Raw genomic sequence first — 16,136 nt, forward strand, 5'->3', positions numbered from 1 at the left:
ATTTAGTGTTGACTGGAGTTTTGTGTTTAAATAATCATAACAGAGCAGAAGATTTGTTGGCTAATATTATGGTTTTGTATTTATTTATATTTTCTGGGGCGAACAGCTCGTGACTTCATAAAAGTCCAGATGCATCATCTTGTAGAGGAAGTTATGATGCATAGCTGTGTGCTATACGTATAAATAATTTTGACTTGGCTAAGTGGTGTTCCCCTGCAAAATCACAGTTCGTCGTTTGGGTCTTAGTTATATTGCAGATTTGAAAGTGTTTTTTAAAGTATACAGTGGTGATTTAGGATACAAATGACCTGACTCACGAGCCTTCATTTGGCCGATTCCTTGCTTTGACTTGCGAGCGCAAACTTTAGATACGAGCGCTGTATGGCAGCAATGAACTCAAATCAACTCCCTTCACAATAAGCAGCAGTTTGGCAGAGAGTGAATAATTCTTCAAAAAAGAGGCTTCAAGCTCTTTTAAGTTTACTATCAAACTAAACATGAAAAAAAAGAGAATTCTTTATGAGTAAAACTACCCAAAGACTTTGCCATAAGAATGCCCCTGCTAGCGTAATGCTAAAACATAATGGAAAATGCCATTGACTAGCTAAGACTTAGCTTCGATATTTGGTGATTGCGTCAGTGCGCATGGATGTTTATTTCCATTAGCCTGTCTATGTTGTTTCACATTACAGAGGTGCCTTGAGAGCCACTGTCTTTTTGAGATTTTGAGGGTATGAGCTGTCACTTGGCCGATTTTATTGTCTTGAGATACGAGCAAATATTCAAGATACAAATGCACTTCAGAGCAAACTTCACAACATCCGGCCACCATAAAGTCACAATGGTTTCCTTGGAGTAGAATGACCATACCAGTTGGTGGCAGTAATGCGCCATAAATCTGTTTTGCCAACTGCCAATATAATAGGTAAGATCACGTTTCGTGCTTTGCAGGTTATGTGGAGAACAAATGTTATTACTGTCTTTTAATACAGTACAATACTGTTGAGCGCAAGGATTCTTATGAAACAAAAAACATGTTTAATTTGGATGTTTTGTGGGGGGCTACAACAGATTAGTTGCATTTTGTATCTCAAGGCACCACTGTAAATGTTAGCCTTAAGCTAGCAGACTTTTGTTTGACTAAATTGTATAGTTTGGTTGAATATTTCGGTTCAAATATACAGTGTTTAATCGTCTTTTGTTTTAGGTGCCAGTATTACCGTAAACTTCATCTGGGAGTAACAAACAGCTTGAAGCAAGCATACTTGCTGTAGGAGCAGGAGTGAGAACGGGAGCTAAGAATTGCTTTAAAAAATGTTTTAATAAGTAGAAGAGTCTTGATAAATTGAATTGTTTAAATCATGTGAGAGCGATACAACTATAAAAATGTACAGTTAAAGATCTCTCTATATTGCAGATTTTCGTTGCTCATGGCTGGGTCGGGAACATATCCGCGTGATAAACGGGAATTCACTGTACATAAATAATCATAACAGAAAATTTGTAAACTAATATGACTCAGTAGTAATTAATATTTTCTGGGGCAAACCGCTCATTCCGTCATCAGCTCATTCCGATGTATCTTCTTGAAGAGGAAGTTATGAAACGTAGCTATGTGCTGTATGAATAACTTTGACTTGACTGTTCTCTTGTCCGGGCAGCGCGGTGCACGAGTGGTTAGGACAGCTGCCTCTTAGGTCTGAGGTTTTGGGTTCGAATCTGGGCTGGCGTGGAAATGACCAGTGAAGCCTGCTAAAAAAAAAAAAAACTGTCTTCTTAGTAGTAGTAACTGAATTATAAAAAGGTAGCCAGAAACTTGAGTACACTGGTACAATGATTTACAGTACAGTTTAATTCAAATCAATTTTCCCCATTGAAATGAATTGAAATGCCATTAACTCGTTCCAGCTCTCTTTTTATTAAAGCCCAACACCACTGTAGTGTATAAAACACAAAATATAATAAATAGTAGTACTGAACTCGTGTTGGATGTGGTATGGCGTGTTGGGGTGCCATTAAGGGGCGTGGCCTAGTCTTTGCGAGTGCTTTCATTTTGTATTTGTCTGTTTGACTGTCCCTTTCCATAAGTGCATTTCTTTCCTGAAAGTGCATCAGAAACCGTGGCTCTCCTTGCCCACATGTGAGGGCATCACAGTACCTTAATTGCTCCATTTCCTCTTCACTCGACTTGAGTGGTGACATATCCTAAGCCCGGCCTACCTCAAATTTTTGCACAGGACACAAATTAAAAAAGAAAAAAACACTTGACTGAGCGACGGCTCGTAACTGCAAAGACTGGTAAGTTGAGGCGTTCGTAAGTCAAGGTACCGCTGTACTTTTGAAAGAACAAAGACAATAAATGTAGCTTCCCCGCCAACATTCGACATGTCCACATTTGGCTTTCTGCCGTCAATAAAAGCGAGAGCGTGAACGCAGCACTGACAACCACATTCCAGTTAAGGTGAACTCACACACACACACACACACACACACACACACACATTCACAAAGGTCTAAGCCGCTCCCCTTTCAGGCTGCTGCATCTCTGGCTTACATTCTTTGTGTTTTCACTTGTCAGGACAAGCAGACTTTTTACAACATCAGCAGTCGGCGTGATGAGTGTGGGGACGCTGCAACTTTTACATGTCAATCCAAAAGCAGCCAGTGAGAGAGAGAGAGAGAGAGACACATACGCGCGCACACGTTTCACACACACTTGAGCACCGAGGGGTGTGTCAATGCACGTTTAGTTCCTCAAGGAAGTACAAGTCGTCAGTATCTCAAGGCGGAGTGCTGAGAGGCAAGGCCAGCTGCTTTTGCAAACATGAAGCGTTGCAGTTGAGCGAGTCTCGTTGTTGTGTTCATCCTCGACCGGACCAACCACTACACGGGTGAGGGGGAGGCCGCCAAGTCAGGTCAGGTAAGGACATTCTACAACATTCCACCAGGCGAAACTAACCCCTCCAACTAACTAAAAACCAAACTGACTGCTTTCCACTTGCCCCGGTTGCACTTATGTACCCTACACATACATGTCGTTGCTCAATTGAAGACCGCGGGCCCCCACCCTTGCACTCCCTGACTGCTTAGCTTATAGGGTATGAGATGCTGAGAGACGACTGCACAAACCAACTGTCAGCTGTCAGTTTCACTTCCTGTCAGAGGGGCGTGGCCGACGGGCCCGCCAGCTTGAGCAATGTCCACTTGAGCAAGAGCGCAATGTCCGCTTTGCACTGTCAACATAACTTGAAGTCGAGACGTGTTGAGGAAGCGGTAATTAGCTGCCATGCGTCAACATGTGTCGCGCAGAGAGTGTGTGTGTGGCTTCTTCTAGTGAGGTGGCTCTCAAACCTTTTACACACGTAGTAAATCAATTCAATTAAAATGTATTGCACATAAAAGTCAAATAAAAATTTTACCAAAAAGGTTTGAAAACAAACAGTTATAAAAGATTAAGTGTAAATGGCTTCAAAGTTAAATACAACTGAACTCTACTTAACAAATGGACTGTTCTGGATTAAAACAATGTTTTAGCCACTGCAACATTATGCCTAGTTAGAACATTCAGACTGTGCTTAAATATAGGAACATTTTAATATATGCTTAAGTAATTAATTCAAATACAATGTACTGCACATAAAGTAAATAAATATTGTAGCTAAATAAATATTTGAAAACAAACAGTTCTAAAACATTAAATGCAAATGTATTACACTTGAAAGTTACATTTGTGGCCCATGAAAGCTTTCCACAATTTTTTAAAAGTAGCCATAAACATGATATACACCAAAAGCAGAGTCAATTATATAATATGATGGGGTGATGATTATGGTTCACACACAGAATTTCAAGTAAGGGGCAGGTTTTTTTGTCCCCTACCCCTCCCTTAATGTACCAAATGTGAATTGAACCGTGAGCTCAAAACCAAGGTAGAGTATGTACAGAACCATGATTTTTGTGGTGATGAATATAAATTTTTTGGTTTCACTATTATATTACCCCTGAGGGCAACCTTAAATATGTTGTGGCCCGTGGTGAAAAGGTATACAGCCCTGGTCTAGTGGGATGATTTCTCCTGGGTTTGGATCACAAATACGACCCCGAATTGCAAAAAAATAAATGAATAAAATCAACAGATGTCGCTGATGCACATTGTAAGTTGAAGTTACTAATACAGCTGCGTTTAAACTACGGGTGGGCAAACCTTTGTGCTCAAGGGCCACACGAGAGAATTATTTAGTCAGATACATTTTCACGGTATCTGCAAAATTGGTTATTTTACCATTTTTATTGTATTATTTACAATAAACAAATTTACCAATTATTTCCTAAAATAAAAAAAAAATGTTTCTTATTAATACTATATTTATATTCTATTATTGACCGTAAATAAATGAACCCATTATTCAAGGAGATAAATGAATTAAAAAATGACAGGGCTCAGGTGGAGACAGGCTTGAGTAACGAGACGTGGAAGGTTGGGTGAATCTTTAAGGACTGTGGAAGCTTCAACTGGACGGAAGTGGTATTGATAATTGGGAAAGGGCCAATGAAACGGGGAGTGAGCTTACGGGATTCAGTTTGAAGCGGGAGGTCGTGAGAAGAAATCCAGATAGATTGGCCCACCTTGTATTCGGGCGTCAGTGAGTGATGACGGTCCGCGAGCTGTTTATTGCGTGCGACGAACCGGGTCAACGTCGCACAGACGTCTTTCCACACTGCCTGGATTCTCTGGAGATGATCCTTGACTGCGGGGACTGGCACTGCTTGCTCCTGTACTTTGAATAATGGCGGTTGGTAACCATAGCAAGCCATAAATGGGGTATACCGTTAGCGGAACTGGTGAGGGAATTGTGGGCGTACTCAATCCATGGCAGGAATGAGCTCCAGGAGGAGGGGTTGCGTGCGGCAACACAACGGAGGGCAGATTCAAGGGATTGGTTTGCTCACTCCGTCTGGCCGTTGGCCTGCGGATGATATCCTGACGACAAGCTGGCTGCTGCGCCCACCGCTTCACATAATTCCGTCCATACCAGGGATGAGAACTGAGGACCCATGTCAGAGACAATATCGATGGGAATACCATGGAGTCTAAAGACATGCTGGACAAAGAGGTTAGCAGTTTCGAAGGCGGCTGGTAGTTTGGGGAGGGGTACGTAATGGACAGATTTGGAAAAGCGATCGACAATAGTGAGAATGATAGAGTTACCTTCAGAAGGAGGTAGACCGGTAACGAAGTCGAGAGCGATATGGGACCAAGGGCGGCTAGGGATAGGCAATGGATGCAGCAGCCCAGCTGGGGGCAGGTGTGAAGACTTCCCTCGGGCACAGACGGAGCAGGCTTGGACGAACTCCCGGGTGTCTTGAACAAGGCTGGGCCACCATACAATGGCCAGTAGCTCTCGGTTGCTGACATTGTAGTTCCTCTCGGCAGGGGACAAGACGACGGGAATAAAAGGGAACGATGAATAGAGTGACTTACGTGAGGTAAATGGGTCGAGGTACCGCTGGAAGTAACTGCAATACTTTGGCGAGGACTTCCTGGAATAGGCAGGCTTGTATACCGGTGGTGATGAGGCTGATTGGAGACAGGTGCTGAAAACAGAGAGGGGAAGGGGGAGAGAGAGAGAGGACGCAAAGCGCCCTCCCGGCTCCAATAATGGAACTGCAGGGCAGTATATGACAAATACATTTAAATGGGTTAACCAATTGTAAGAAGGAACAGCTTAATTAATGCGACAAATATTCCAGTACTCTTGATACTGTAAATGCTCAGTAGGTCATATTAAAGAGTTAATCTGAGTGATGCTTCTCGTGGTTCTTCTTTGAGTAAGGCTTCAAATACTTCTCCTTTGAGTAAGTGTTCTTTGAAGAAAGCTTCTAGAGGTTTTTTGTGAAACATTTCTGAAGTTTATTTTTGTAGGAAATGTTCTCGTTGTTCTTTGAGTAAGATTTCTAATTTTTTTTTTCTTTTGGGTTTGTTTGAAGCAAGCGAGACACGTTTCTAGAGTTTTTTGTTTAAGAAGGTTTTGTAAGTGTTATTCTGTGAGTTAGTATTCTTCTTTGGAGGTTTGTAGCAATTCTTATTGCCCTTTTTGCAATTTCAGAGTGCAAAAGAATCATTGTCATATAAACAAACGAGCAAAACGAGACTTCTAGTTAAAAAGGGTCTGGTATCAAGTGGTTACATCGGATCCACTGCATTTTGGTTATGTCTGCTGCATTGGTCAGTTCGTCGTCCTTTGACTTCAGTTGGAAACCAGCGGAAATGAGTTGTCTGTCAACAGGTTTTTACATGTGAATCATCCCAGGAATGCTAAATATTTAGTAGAGCTGCAGTCCGCCAGCTCCATTCTCCACTGGACAAACATTTAAATGCAGGTGGACCTCAGCCTCATATTGAAGGTCCTCACATGCACCACTTATGATGAGATTCATTAACTTGAAAACCTACCTCTCACAATCAACAACACACAGTAGTAAAGAGTAGTAGTAAAGTAGTACAATTTATTTCACTGTTAATGCTACTGAATCAATTTGAAGTGTTAATGGAAAGTGAGTCGCGGTGATGATTGCACATCGCTGGACACTTTCTTTGAGGAAGGGTTCTAGCAGTGGTTGAGGAAGGTTTGTGGTCCCTCTTATTTGAGAAAGATTTCTTTGTCAAAACTTCTAATGGTGATTATTTGGAGAGGGTTTCGAGTGGTTCTTTGAAGAAAGTGCTTCTTTGCGGAAGGTACATAATTATTTTTCTTTGAGGAAGCTTTCTAAAGGTACTTTGTTCAGGAAGGGTTCTAGAGGTTCTTTTTTGAAGAAGGGTTCTGTAGGTTCTTCCTTGAGGAAGCATAAGATGGTTCTTATTTGGGAAGGGTTTCTGCTTTGACAAAGATTTCTGAGTAGTTCTTTACAGAAAGTGTTTCTTCTTTGAGGAAGGTTTCTAGTGGTGCTTTGAGGAAGGTATTTCCAAATGTCCTACTTTGAGGAAGGTTCTAGTGGTTCTTCTTGGCAGAAGGGTTCTAATGGTTCTTTTTAGAGGAAGGTTCTAGCGCTTCTACTTTGAGGAAGACATTTCTATTGGTTCTCTAAAGGATTATAGTTGTTTGTCTTTGGCGAAGGTTTCTAGTGGTTCTTCTTTGAAGAAGGTTTCTCTTTAGGAAAGGCTCAACTGTATCTTGTTTGAGGAAGGTTCCAATAGTTCTTTATTGAGGAATGTTTCAAGAGTGTAGTGGGTTTGATTTCAAATCTTCCAAAGACATGATTACAATATATTTTGTGTGTACTGTAGTGCTGATGACATGCAGTAAACAGGCGTGGGCTTGCCTCAGCTATGTCACTCGCCTCCACAACTTGCCAGCACAGGCAACAGCTTCATACATTCTCTCTGGTTCTATTATTCCTGAACATGAGTCCAGGCCATAGATACAGTTGTCCAGAGGAAACAGTTGTTGTGGTTATGGAGTTAACATTGGACTGGTCTATCTATGTGGGACTATTCTACTGGGACAATAGAAATATAGGAACCTTTGTTTAGTCCATGTAGGCTTCAAGAGCTTCTGGTCCTTGTTCAAGTCGTCAATGCGTCAAGGGGTTAAATTTTAAGAACTCCGGACACCACTTTTTCCAGCTCCTTCCCTCTGGTAGGGCTATCGAACAATAGATACCAAAACCAGCACTTTCTATTAACTTCTTTCCCTTTGCAATTCATTTCTTAAACAGTATCCATTGTTGTAGCTCCATCAATCAGTAGTACCACACTATTGGGCACTTCATATTGCTTAATGACTGACTATTTGTACATTTGTGTTTATGTCCTAAATGTATATTGTGTGACTGTCTTTTTTTGCTATTGTACTAGAATGACTCCAACTACCAGAAACAAATTCCTTTTGTGTTTTCACATTCTTGGCCAATAAATACAATTCCGATTTTTGTTATGTTTGAGAGAGTAGTCCAGTCGAGGGATAAACCCGGAATCATTCAGAACGTTACGATGGTCCTCATGACAACCACTAAAGATCAACAGTAGATGTCCATTTGAGTCTTTCACAAACCATCCTGTGGCCACCATGGCTGAGGGATACAGTGGACTGACTGGCTTGCAGCTGCTAATTCTGGGTTTGATACCTGGTGTTCCCCCCTCAGACCCACCAAAACATAATTGAGGAAGGATGTGACGTGACACTGTGGTACACCTCAGAGAATAACACATTCAGTACTGATGACCTCTCCTGGGTGTGTGTGTGTGTGTGTGTTGGATACAAAGTGTGCTTGACAATCCCAATGGAGTGTAAAAGGCTCGGTGGATACACATTGAGGCTGTTTTTCCCATTAGGCCTCAGAAGACAAAACAAGCAAACAAAAATGTGACACTGTCCACCAGTGTGACACTTTGTTTCACTTTCATACAGTATACATTTTTGTTGTTGTTTCCATTGTCAAAAGTTGTTAAGCGTACTAAAATAGGTGAACTCTTGGTCATATATTGATCCCCAGCATATTGACTGTTTGCTGTTTAAGAAGTTGATTGCAAGAGGGAAGAAGCTGTTGGAATGTCTTCTAGTTTGCATTGATCGGTAGCGTCTAGCTGAGGGAAGGAGCCGGAAGAGCCGGTGACCGGGATGTGGAGGGTCCGCTCTTGTCTTAGTTCTGCAGCGTGCAAGTCCTCAAGGGTGGGTACCGACAATCCTTTCAGCAGTTTTGATTGTCCGTTGCAGTCGGAGTTTGTCCTTTTTTGTAGCAGCACCAAACCAGACTGCGATGGAAGAACACAGAACTGATTCGATGACCGCTGTGTAGAACTGCCTCAGCGGCTTTCTCAGAAGCCGCAGGAAGTACATCCTCTGCTGGGCCTTTTTGAGGACGGAGTTGACGCTGAGCGCCCACTTCAGGTCCTGAGAGACTGTAATTCCCAGGAATTTAAAGGTCTCGAAGGTTGACACAAGGTTGAAAGTGTCCTTTTCAAATCTGCAGTAGAAGGTATTCAAGTTGTTGGCTAGTTTGCTATTGTTCTCAGCTTGGGGGATCGTCGCTTGTAATTTGTCAGCGATTGGAATGCATGCCAGACTGATTTAGAGTCCTTAGCGCTAAACTGTTTTTCCAACTTTGCTGCATAGTTCCTCTTTGCAATGTTAATTTCTTTAGTCAGCTGGTTTCTAGCTCGATTATACAGGGCCCTGTCCCTGCTTTGATATGCGTCCTCCTTAGTTTGGTGAAGTTGCTTAAGTTTGGCAGTGAACCACGGCTTGTTGTTGTTAAAAGTGCGAAATGAACCTCTTCACAGTAACTGATATAGGAAGTGACAGTGTCCGTATATTCATCCAGGCTGCCAGCTGAATTTTCAAAGACACTCCAGTCTGTGTAGTCTAACCAGCTTTGAAGTTCCATCTTTGCTTCATTGGTCCACTTCTTCACTGTTTTCACTGTAGGCTTCGCGCATTTAAGTTCTGGTCTGTATGTCGGTATTAAGTGAATTAAGCAATGATCAGACGAGCCCAGTGCTGCACGAGGTTTGGCACGGTATGTGTTGTTTAGCGTAGTATAGCAGTGGTCCAAAATGTTATTTTCCCTGGTAGGACAGTCGATTTGCTGCTTGTATTTAGGGAGTTCATGGTTGAGTTTAGCTTTGTTAAAGTCCCCAAGAATAATGAGGGGTGGGTCCGGGTGTTTTTTTTTTTTTTCAATTTCGGTGCCAAAGAACTATACTGAAGTGAGTTGAGGAGCTTCATTTAGAAATAAGTATTGCTTTGGCACGATCTTGGTGCCAAGGAACTATGTTTTAAGTGAGTTGAGGAACTTAATTTACACAAAAGTAGTGCTTTACTGTCATCTTGTGGCATCTATAGGCAATTCTAAAACTTTTGGGGGGGCTCAGGGGGAACACCGTACTTCTATTGGGGTACCAAATGCAAAGGTTACGTAGTTGAAGAAGCAAAGACACACAGTACAACGTGGTGATCGTTAGAGAAAGAATGTCAAAAACAAAACTTGTAACAAAGATGAAAGACGTTCCCCATTTTGGTTTACTATGTTAACTCCCTCTCCTTTGTTGACTTGACTATGATGTCACGCTTCCATGTCATGCTATGGACGTACTGTCATAGCTGACTCCACATATGCATCAGGATTTACATTTTTAAACCTTCGACTGGACTGGACTGCTTGGAGGAAACATGGATTGAGACTGATGATATGTCACAGTAAGCATCCATCCATCCATCCATTTTCTGAGCCGCATATCCTCACGAGGGTCGCGGGCGTGCTGGAGCCTATCCCAGCTGTCATCGGGCAGGAGGCGGGGTACACCCTGAACTGGTTGCCAGCCAATCGCAGGGCACATACAAACAAACAACCAGTCGCACTCACAGTCACACCTAGGGGCAATTTAGAGTCCCCAATTAATGCATGTTTTTGGGATGTGGGAGGAAACCGGAGCGCCCGGAGAAAACCCACGCAGGCACGGGGAGAACATGCAAACTCCACACAGGCGGGACCGGGGATTGAACCCCGGTCCTCAGAACTGTGAGGTTGACGCTCTAACCAGTCATCCACCGTGCCGCCACTATATGGTTCAATCGACACAATTCTTATTTTTGGCAGAAAAAATGGCAAAGTTTAAAAAAAAAAAAAAACGACTCGAAATCGGATGTTGTCAGATCGGTTTGGGCCTCTTTCAAAAATGTGGATCAAAATCTGAGTTGGATATCTGACAACAGGTACAGATGAAAAGTTATGGAAATTTCTGTCTTGATCACCGTGACCAAAATGAGCTCGGTTATCGTTATCACAATATTACCTAATGTAAACCAAAAATAATGACAGATACATGTACCTAAAGCATTGCGACAAGTATTATTTTGCATATTGTTAACGTAATAGCATAATTGTCCCCGTGCCTGCGTGGGTTTTCTCCGGGCACTCCGGTTTCCTCCCACATCCCAAAAACATGCATTAATTGGAGACTCTAAATTGCCCGTAGGCATGACTGTGAGTGCGAATGGTTGTTTGTTTGTATGTGCCCTGCGATTGGCTGGCAACCGGTTCAGGGTGTACCCCGCCTCCTGCCCGATGACAGCTGGGATAGGCTCCAGCACGCCCGCGACCCTAGTGAGGAGAAGCGGCTCAGAGAATGGATGGATGGATATATATAAGAGCAATCCTATGCACCTTTTTTAAAACAATTTAATCTAGCACCTGTGCGCTTTTTTATTTTTTTAAACACATTTCATCTATCAAGATCTGTGACACTGCTCTCTTCTCTTATTGGTCACAAGAATGTAAACAGGAAGACGACTAGGGAGTGATAAGCAACACAAACAGCAAATGGAGCAAAACTGGTATTGGATTACTGTAATAATCATCTGGACAAAATTAGAAGCACAACTCCAACACATTATCCGCCTTTGAAGACGCCTGCATGCTTCAACAAAGACATCGCCGTTAAACCAACGATCTAATCCAGTGATTATCAAAGTGTCTAGTGGTCATCTAGTGGTACGTAAAACAATCACTTAATTAAATGTTCAAACTGTGTATAATGTTACAGCAGCCTAAAATTGTTTTAAATCCAGTACAGTATATTTGTGGAGTACAGTTCAGTTGTATTTAACTTTTACGTACAATACATTTTCACTGAATCATCATTAAAATACCGTTTATTTTCCTATATTTAAATTCATTTTTTGGACTCGCAGTACAGTACATTTGTTGGGTAATTTTCACTTGGATGTAACTTATATAAGTACAATTCATTTGACGTTAATCTTCCAGAACCTTTTTGTTTTCAAACATTTATTTCGGTATACGTTAAGTAAAGCATGCAAGGAAGGTGGGAACAGAGTGACAACATCTACCTTCACCCTTAGCTACTGACGCTAAAACTCGTCACACGTTGCGTCACAGAATCCAAAGAGGAGCCGGCAAAAGAGCTGTGTTGTTCATTTAAGAGAAGCTAACTATGGTACACACATTAAATGTAGTTTAAAATAGGAATACAAATAGTTTGACATTTTATCAGTACAGAGGTCAAGTGTAGTGCACACCCATTCAAAAAAATGATTCCTGTGAAATCTTGTTGCTTGTTTGTGCCATGTTTCCTGTTGCTGTGCGTTTTACTTGGCAAGCTGCAGAGGGAATGTCACCGGTCCTCATACCTCCATGAATATCCGGATGATAATGTTGGTTAACGTATCAAAACCTGATGGAGTACAATGTCGTCTTTATTGACGGGGTTGGTTCTCACACAAGGAGGGAAAGTAAAAATAGAACAAAAAGGCCAGGTAGGAGACAAAACCAGAGAGGAAACATGTTCTGAAATGCTAAATCAGTGGTTCTCAACCGTTGCCACACTGGGATCCACATTTTCCCATTGCCGCCAAGTCGTGACCTACTTTTGTGGAAGTTGAGAACAATAAAGAAAAAGTGTTGTTCAAAAATAGCCTGTGAAAACAAAACAGATTTCTCAACATAACTCCACATTGCTTACATTTTCAAACTGCATTTCAGAGCATGAAACTTAGGATGAACATGACAACTGAATGTAATAGAATTTTGTATCGTAAAATTAAATACTGGATCACAACTGCACAAAATACGGCCATTTTGTATGCATGTACCCACTTTAAGTATTATTTGATTGTATTATTTTTTTTCCGTTTCTTTTGTTGCTTAATATTCTTGTTACTTAAAAATATTTTTCTATTTTCCCATATTTATGTATTCTTTGTCTATTATTTGTCCTTCTCCTAACATTTCTTTTCCAAATATTTGGGGATTTTCTTTCCTAATATTTACCATTTCTTTATTGAATATTTTCCTTTTTTTTAATTAAACAAACCTTAAAACATCATATGGCAGTACCGTAATAAATCAAGAACCCCCTGTAACTTTGTATTATTTTTCCATTGAATATTTGTTTTACTAATATTAATGTTTTTCCTAATATGTGTATTTTTCAAATATTTTTTTAAGTAGTAAGCAAACCTCGAAATGTCGCATCTACAGGCATAAACAGATGACCCTATGTATCTGTGCGTTAGTTTTCCTTTTTATTTTTTTCCGAAATGTGGGCATATTTCATCTGATGTTCTTCCTTTGTAGTTTATTCCTTTTTCTGTCATGCTTCTATTTTTCTAACATTTTTTGTAACATTTGTGCATCTTTTGCTTGTTTTCTTTTTTTGTTAAAAAAAAAGTCATTTTCTTCTAATAGTTTCCAATATTTGTTTATTTTTTTGTTGAATTATTATCCCCTTTTAAGAAATATACTTTTCCACCTAATATTCAGTATTTTTTGTCTCCTTTTTTTTTTTTAATTGGAAAAAGTAAAAGCTTGAAAGACTACAGTAATATAATAATAACAGATGGGACTTAGATAGCATTTTTCATGATACTCAAAAGTCGGTATATTGGTACCGTCGTACACTGAGGATCCCCTGTAATTGTAGATTATTTTTATATCTGATATTTTTGGGCCAAATATCCTTGTTAATTTTTTCAATATTTGTGTATATTTTCCCTTTTTCTGAACATTTTTCCTTTTATTCCTAATGTTTATAAGTAAACAAACCTTAAAACATTATGTTGGGGCCATAAACCGAAGACCCCTGTCATATTTGACTCCACATACCCACCATTTAAGAATCACTGTGCTATATGAATGACCCATCAATCATCATTATCATCATCACTTGATTTCCAGACAGCCATGGACCACTTCAGCTCCCAGGCCATGGCCATGAAGGTCCAGAAGAAGATCCTGAGCAGCATGGCCACCAAGGCCTCCATCCAGATGTTCATCGACGACACCACCAGCGAGATCCTGGACGAGCTCTACCGCGTCTCCAAGGAGTACTCGGGCAACAAGGCAGAGGCCCACAAGGTGATCAAGGACCTGATCAAGATCGCCGTCAAGATCGGCGTCCTGTTCCGCAACAACCGCTTCAGCACTGAGGAGCTAGTCTTGGCCCAGGACTTCAAGAAGAAGCTGCGCCAGGGCGCCATGACCGCCATCAGCTTCTACGAGGTAGACACTCACAACCTTACTCTCTGTTGCGGACATTTCTTCAAAAAACACTGACCGCAGTTTTCCACAAAAGTGCCGCATCAGATCCATACCAGAAGATCCAACATTTAACTCATTCACTGCCGTTGCATCGCTTTGGATTTGACATCAGCACAACTTTTGAGTAGAAGATAAAGATTAGGGGGTGAATCTCAGCCTATGACATCAATTATGATGGAGAGAAATGCCAACAGGTTCGAAGTTGGACAGGTTTGTTACATTTGAGTGAAACTTATGCCACGTTCAAGAATGGTTTGCATTTATCATTTTTGAACAATATTTAGTTAAACAGGTACAGTACCATACAGTATGGTACTGCGAATATGCACACGTAGATCAGTAGTCTCACATAAAGCAGTACTCTACCTCGATATGTTGTTCTCCGCGGAACCATCCAATGGCAGTGAGGAGCTGCATGGAAATTCATGACAGACTGCGACCGCGGCAAAAGAATTGGATAAAGTTATTCAAGATTCATTCAACACATTCTCGCAGCTGAATGACTAGCAGCTAATTAAACTAGCTGGCTTAGTAGAAGAAGATGTTGCCAGCCAGTTTGGATTTACACATTTTACGGCACTGCGACAGCGAAAAAAATAGACCACGGTCATGATGCGGTGAGGGATCCTGGTTAAAGTAAGCAATTTTAAACTAAAAGAAGCCTTTTGGCAACAGCTTTTTCCGGAGGCAAAAGTGTTCGCTAAAACGCGCCAGCGAAAATGCGTCAGTGTACTCATTCTGGTAGTGTGACAAAATCTGCGACCCAAAACAAATTGCGACCAGGCCTTAACCATGGGGCAGTAGATAGTTTGCAATTCATCAAATTAGATGTTTCATTTGTTGGACAATGACACGTCTTTATTTCAGAATTGTACAAGGAGGAACGATTTGATTGTGATTCACCAGTCATTCGTTCCGAATAGCGATTGGAGCGTGTTGTACAGCGGCAAATTATTGCCAGAAGGCGAGTTGGAGCGCTCATGACTATTGATTAGTTATACAACTAAACTGGGTGATGAGATTGGACACGGAGTGAATGAAACTTTGAGATACCACTGTAGTTGGGTGACGTCAGTGGTGTGAAAGGTGCTTTCACTCCCTAGTTTCTCTGCTTTGTGGATCAAGTAAATGATGAGAGGCAATGACAAGTGTGATCGTGTTCCACAGGTGGACTTCACCTTCGAAAAGACGGTGATGTCCGAGCTTCTGACGGGCTGCAGGGACCTCCTGCTGCAGCTGGTCAACAGCCACCTGACGCTCAAGTCGCACGGCCGCATCAACAACGTGTTCAACCATTACGCCGACCCCGAGCTGCTCACCCGGCTCTACCAGCCCGACGGGCCCTTCCGGGACAACCTGACGCGCATCTGCAAGGGACTCAACAAGCTGCTGGAGGATGGTACAATATGACGGCACACTCCCCCAAGTCCCCCTTGGGACCGCACTGACACTCCACACTGTCCTGCTGCTACGAGAGCACGCATAAGGAGGGAGGCGCCCGCCAGATGCTCCACTTGGGAACAAAACTGCTGGAGATAGAATTTTTTTTTTTCGTTTTTGTTTTGAGGTGTTGTTATGATGACAGGTCAAACCAGAACAAAGTGGTTCAGACTATTTGAAAAATATGAACTAACGTATTGATGGTGAGATGGAAAGAGGAGGCAGTCTGCTGATACAATGCTGTCCTCTGCTGGTTAAAAAGAGGCTTCATCAAGGGGAAAAAAAATGCAGAAGCATCCAGAAATCAAGAAAAAAAAAGCAGCCAATATTAATAATCACGATGATAATAAAACCAAAAAGACCTGACTGTGATGTCAATGCTGTGTATGGTCTCGGCATTTCATTAAATATGTTTATTTTCGTGGCACTTATATGATCACATTTGGAGAGATGAAATAAATAATGAATACATTATTATTTCATAAATTATTTTCAATTACTGATAAATATACTAACTACATAAACAGTAAAACGTACATTTTAATATGTTGAACATATCCATCCATCCAGCCGTGCTGGAGCCTATCCCAGCTATCTTCGGGCGAGAGGTGGGGTACACCCTGAACTGGTCGCCAGCC

General features: G+C 41.5%; 1 protein-coding gene across 2 annotated transcripts; it reads left to right on the forward strand.

Moving 5' to 3' along the window:
• The first annotated feature begins 2,681 nt into the window (after nucleotides 1-2,681).
• On the forward strand, nucleotides 2,682-15,864 carry tnfaip8l2b (tumor necrosis factor, alpha-induced protein 8-like 2b). 2 transcript variants are annotated; one of them, XM_061777813.1, is made up of 3 exons: nucleotides 2,682-2,920; nucleotides 13,696-14,019; nucleotides 15,226-15,864. In XM_061777813.1, the coding sequence occupies exons 2-3, from the start codon at nucleotides 13,702-13,704 to the stop codon at nucleotides 15,466-15,468; spliced, it is 561 nt and encodes a 186-aa protein (XP_061633797.1). In that variant the 5' UTR covers nucleotides 2,682-2,920; nucleotides 13,696-13,701; the 3' UTR covers nucleotides 15,469-15,864. The 2 variants fall into 2 exon arrangements, with proteins under 2 accessions (XP_061633797.1, XP_061633798.1); XM_061777814.1 differs by lacking the exon at nucleotides 2,682-2,920 and adding an exon at nucleotides 11,130-11,490.
• The last annotated feature ends 272 nt before the right edge of the window (nucleotides 15,865-16,136 follow it).

This window comes from Phyllopteryx taeniolatus, chromosome 6, assembly GCF_024500385.1.
Source record: "Phyllopteryx taeniolatus isolate TA_2022b chromosome 6, UOR_Ptae_1.2, whole genome shotgun sequence".
NCBI classification, from domain to species: domain Eukaryota; kingdom Metazoa; phylum Chordata; class Actinopteri; order Syngnathiformes; family Syngnathidae; genus Phyllopteryx; species Phyllopteryx taeniolatus.

Bases quoted from the DNA above. Each gene is read 5' to 3' on its own strand.
- tnfaip8l2b (XM_061777813.1), top strand. From the start codon at position 13,702: ATGGACCACTTCAGCTCCCAGGCCATGGCCATGAAGGTCCAGAAGAAG. The intron at 14,020-15,225 runs GTAGACACTCAC...CGTGTTCCACAG, and splicing joins CCGCCATCAGCTTCTACGAG to GTGGACTTCACCTTCGAAAA.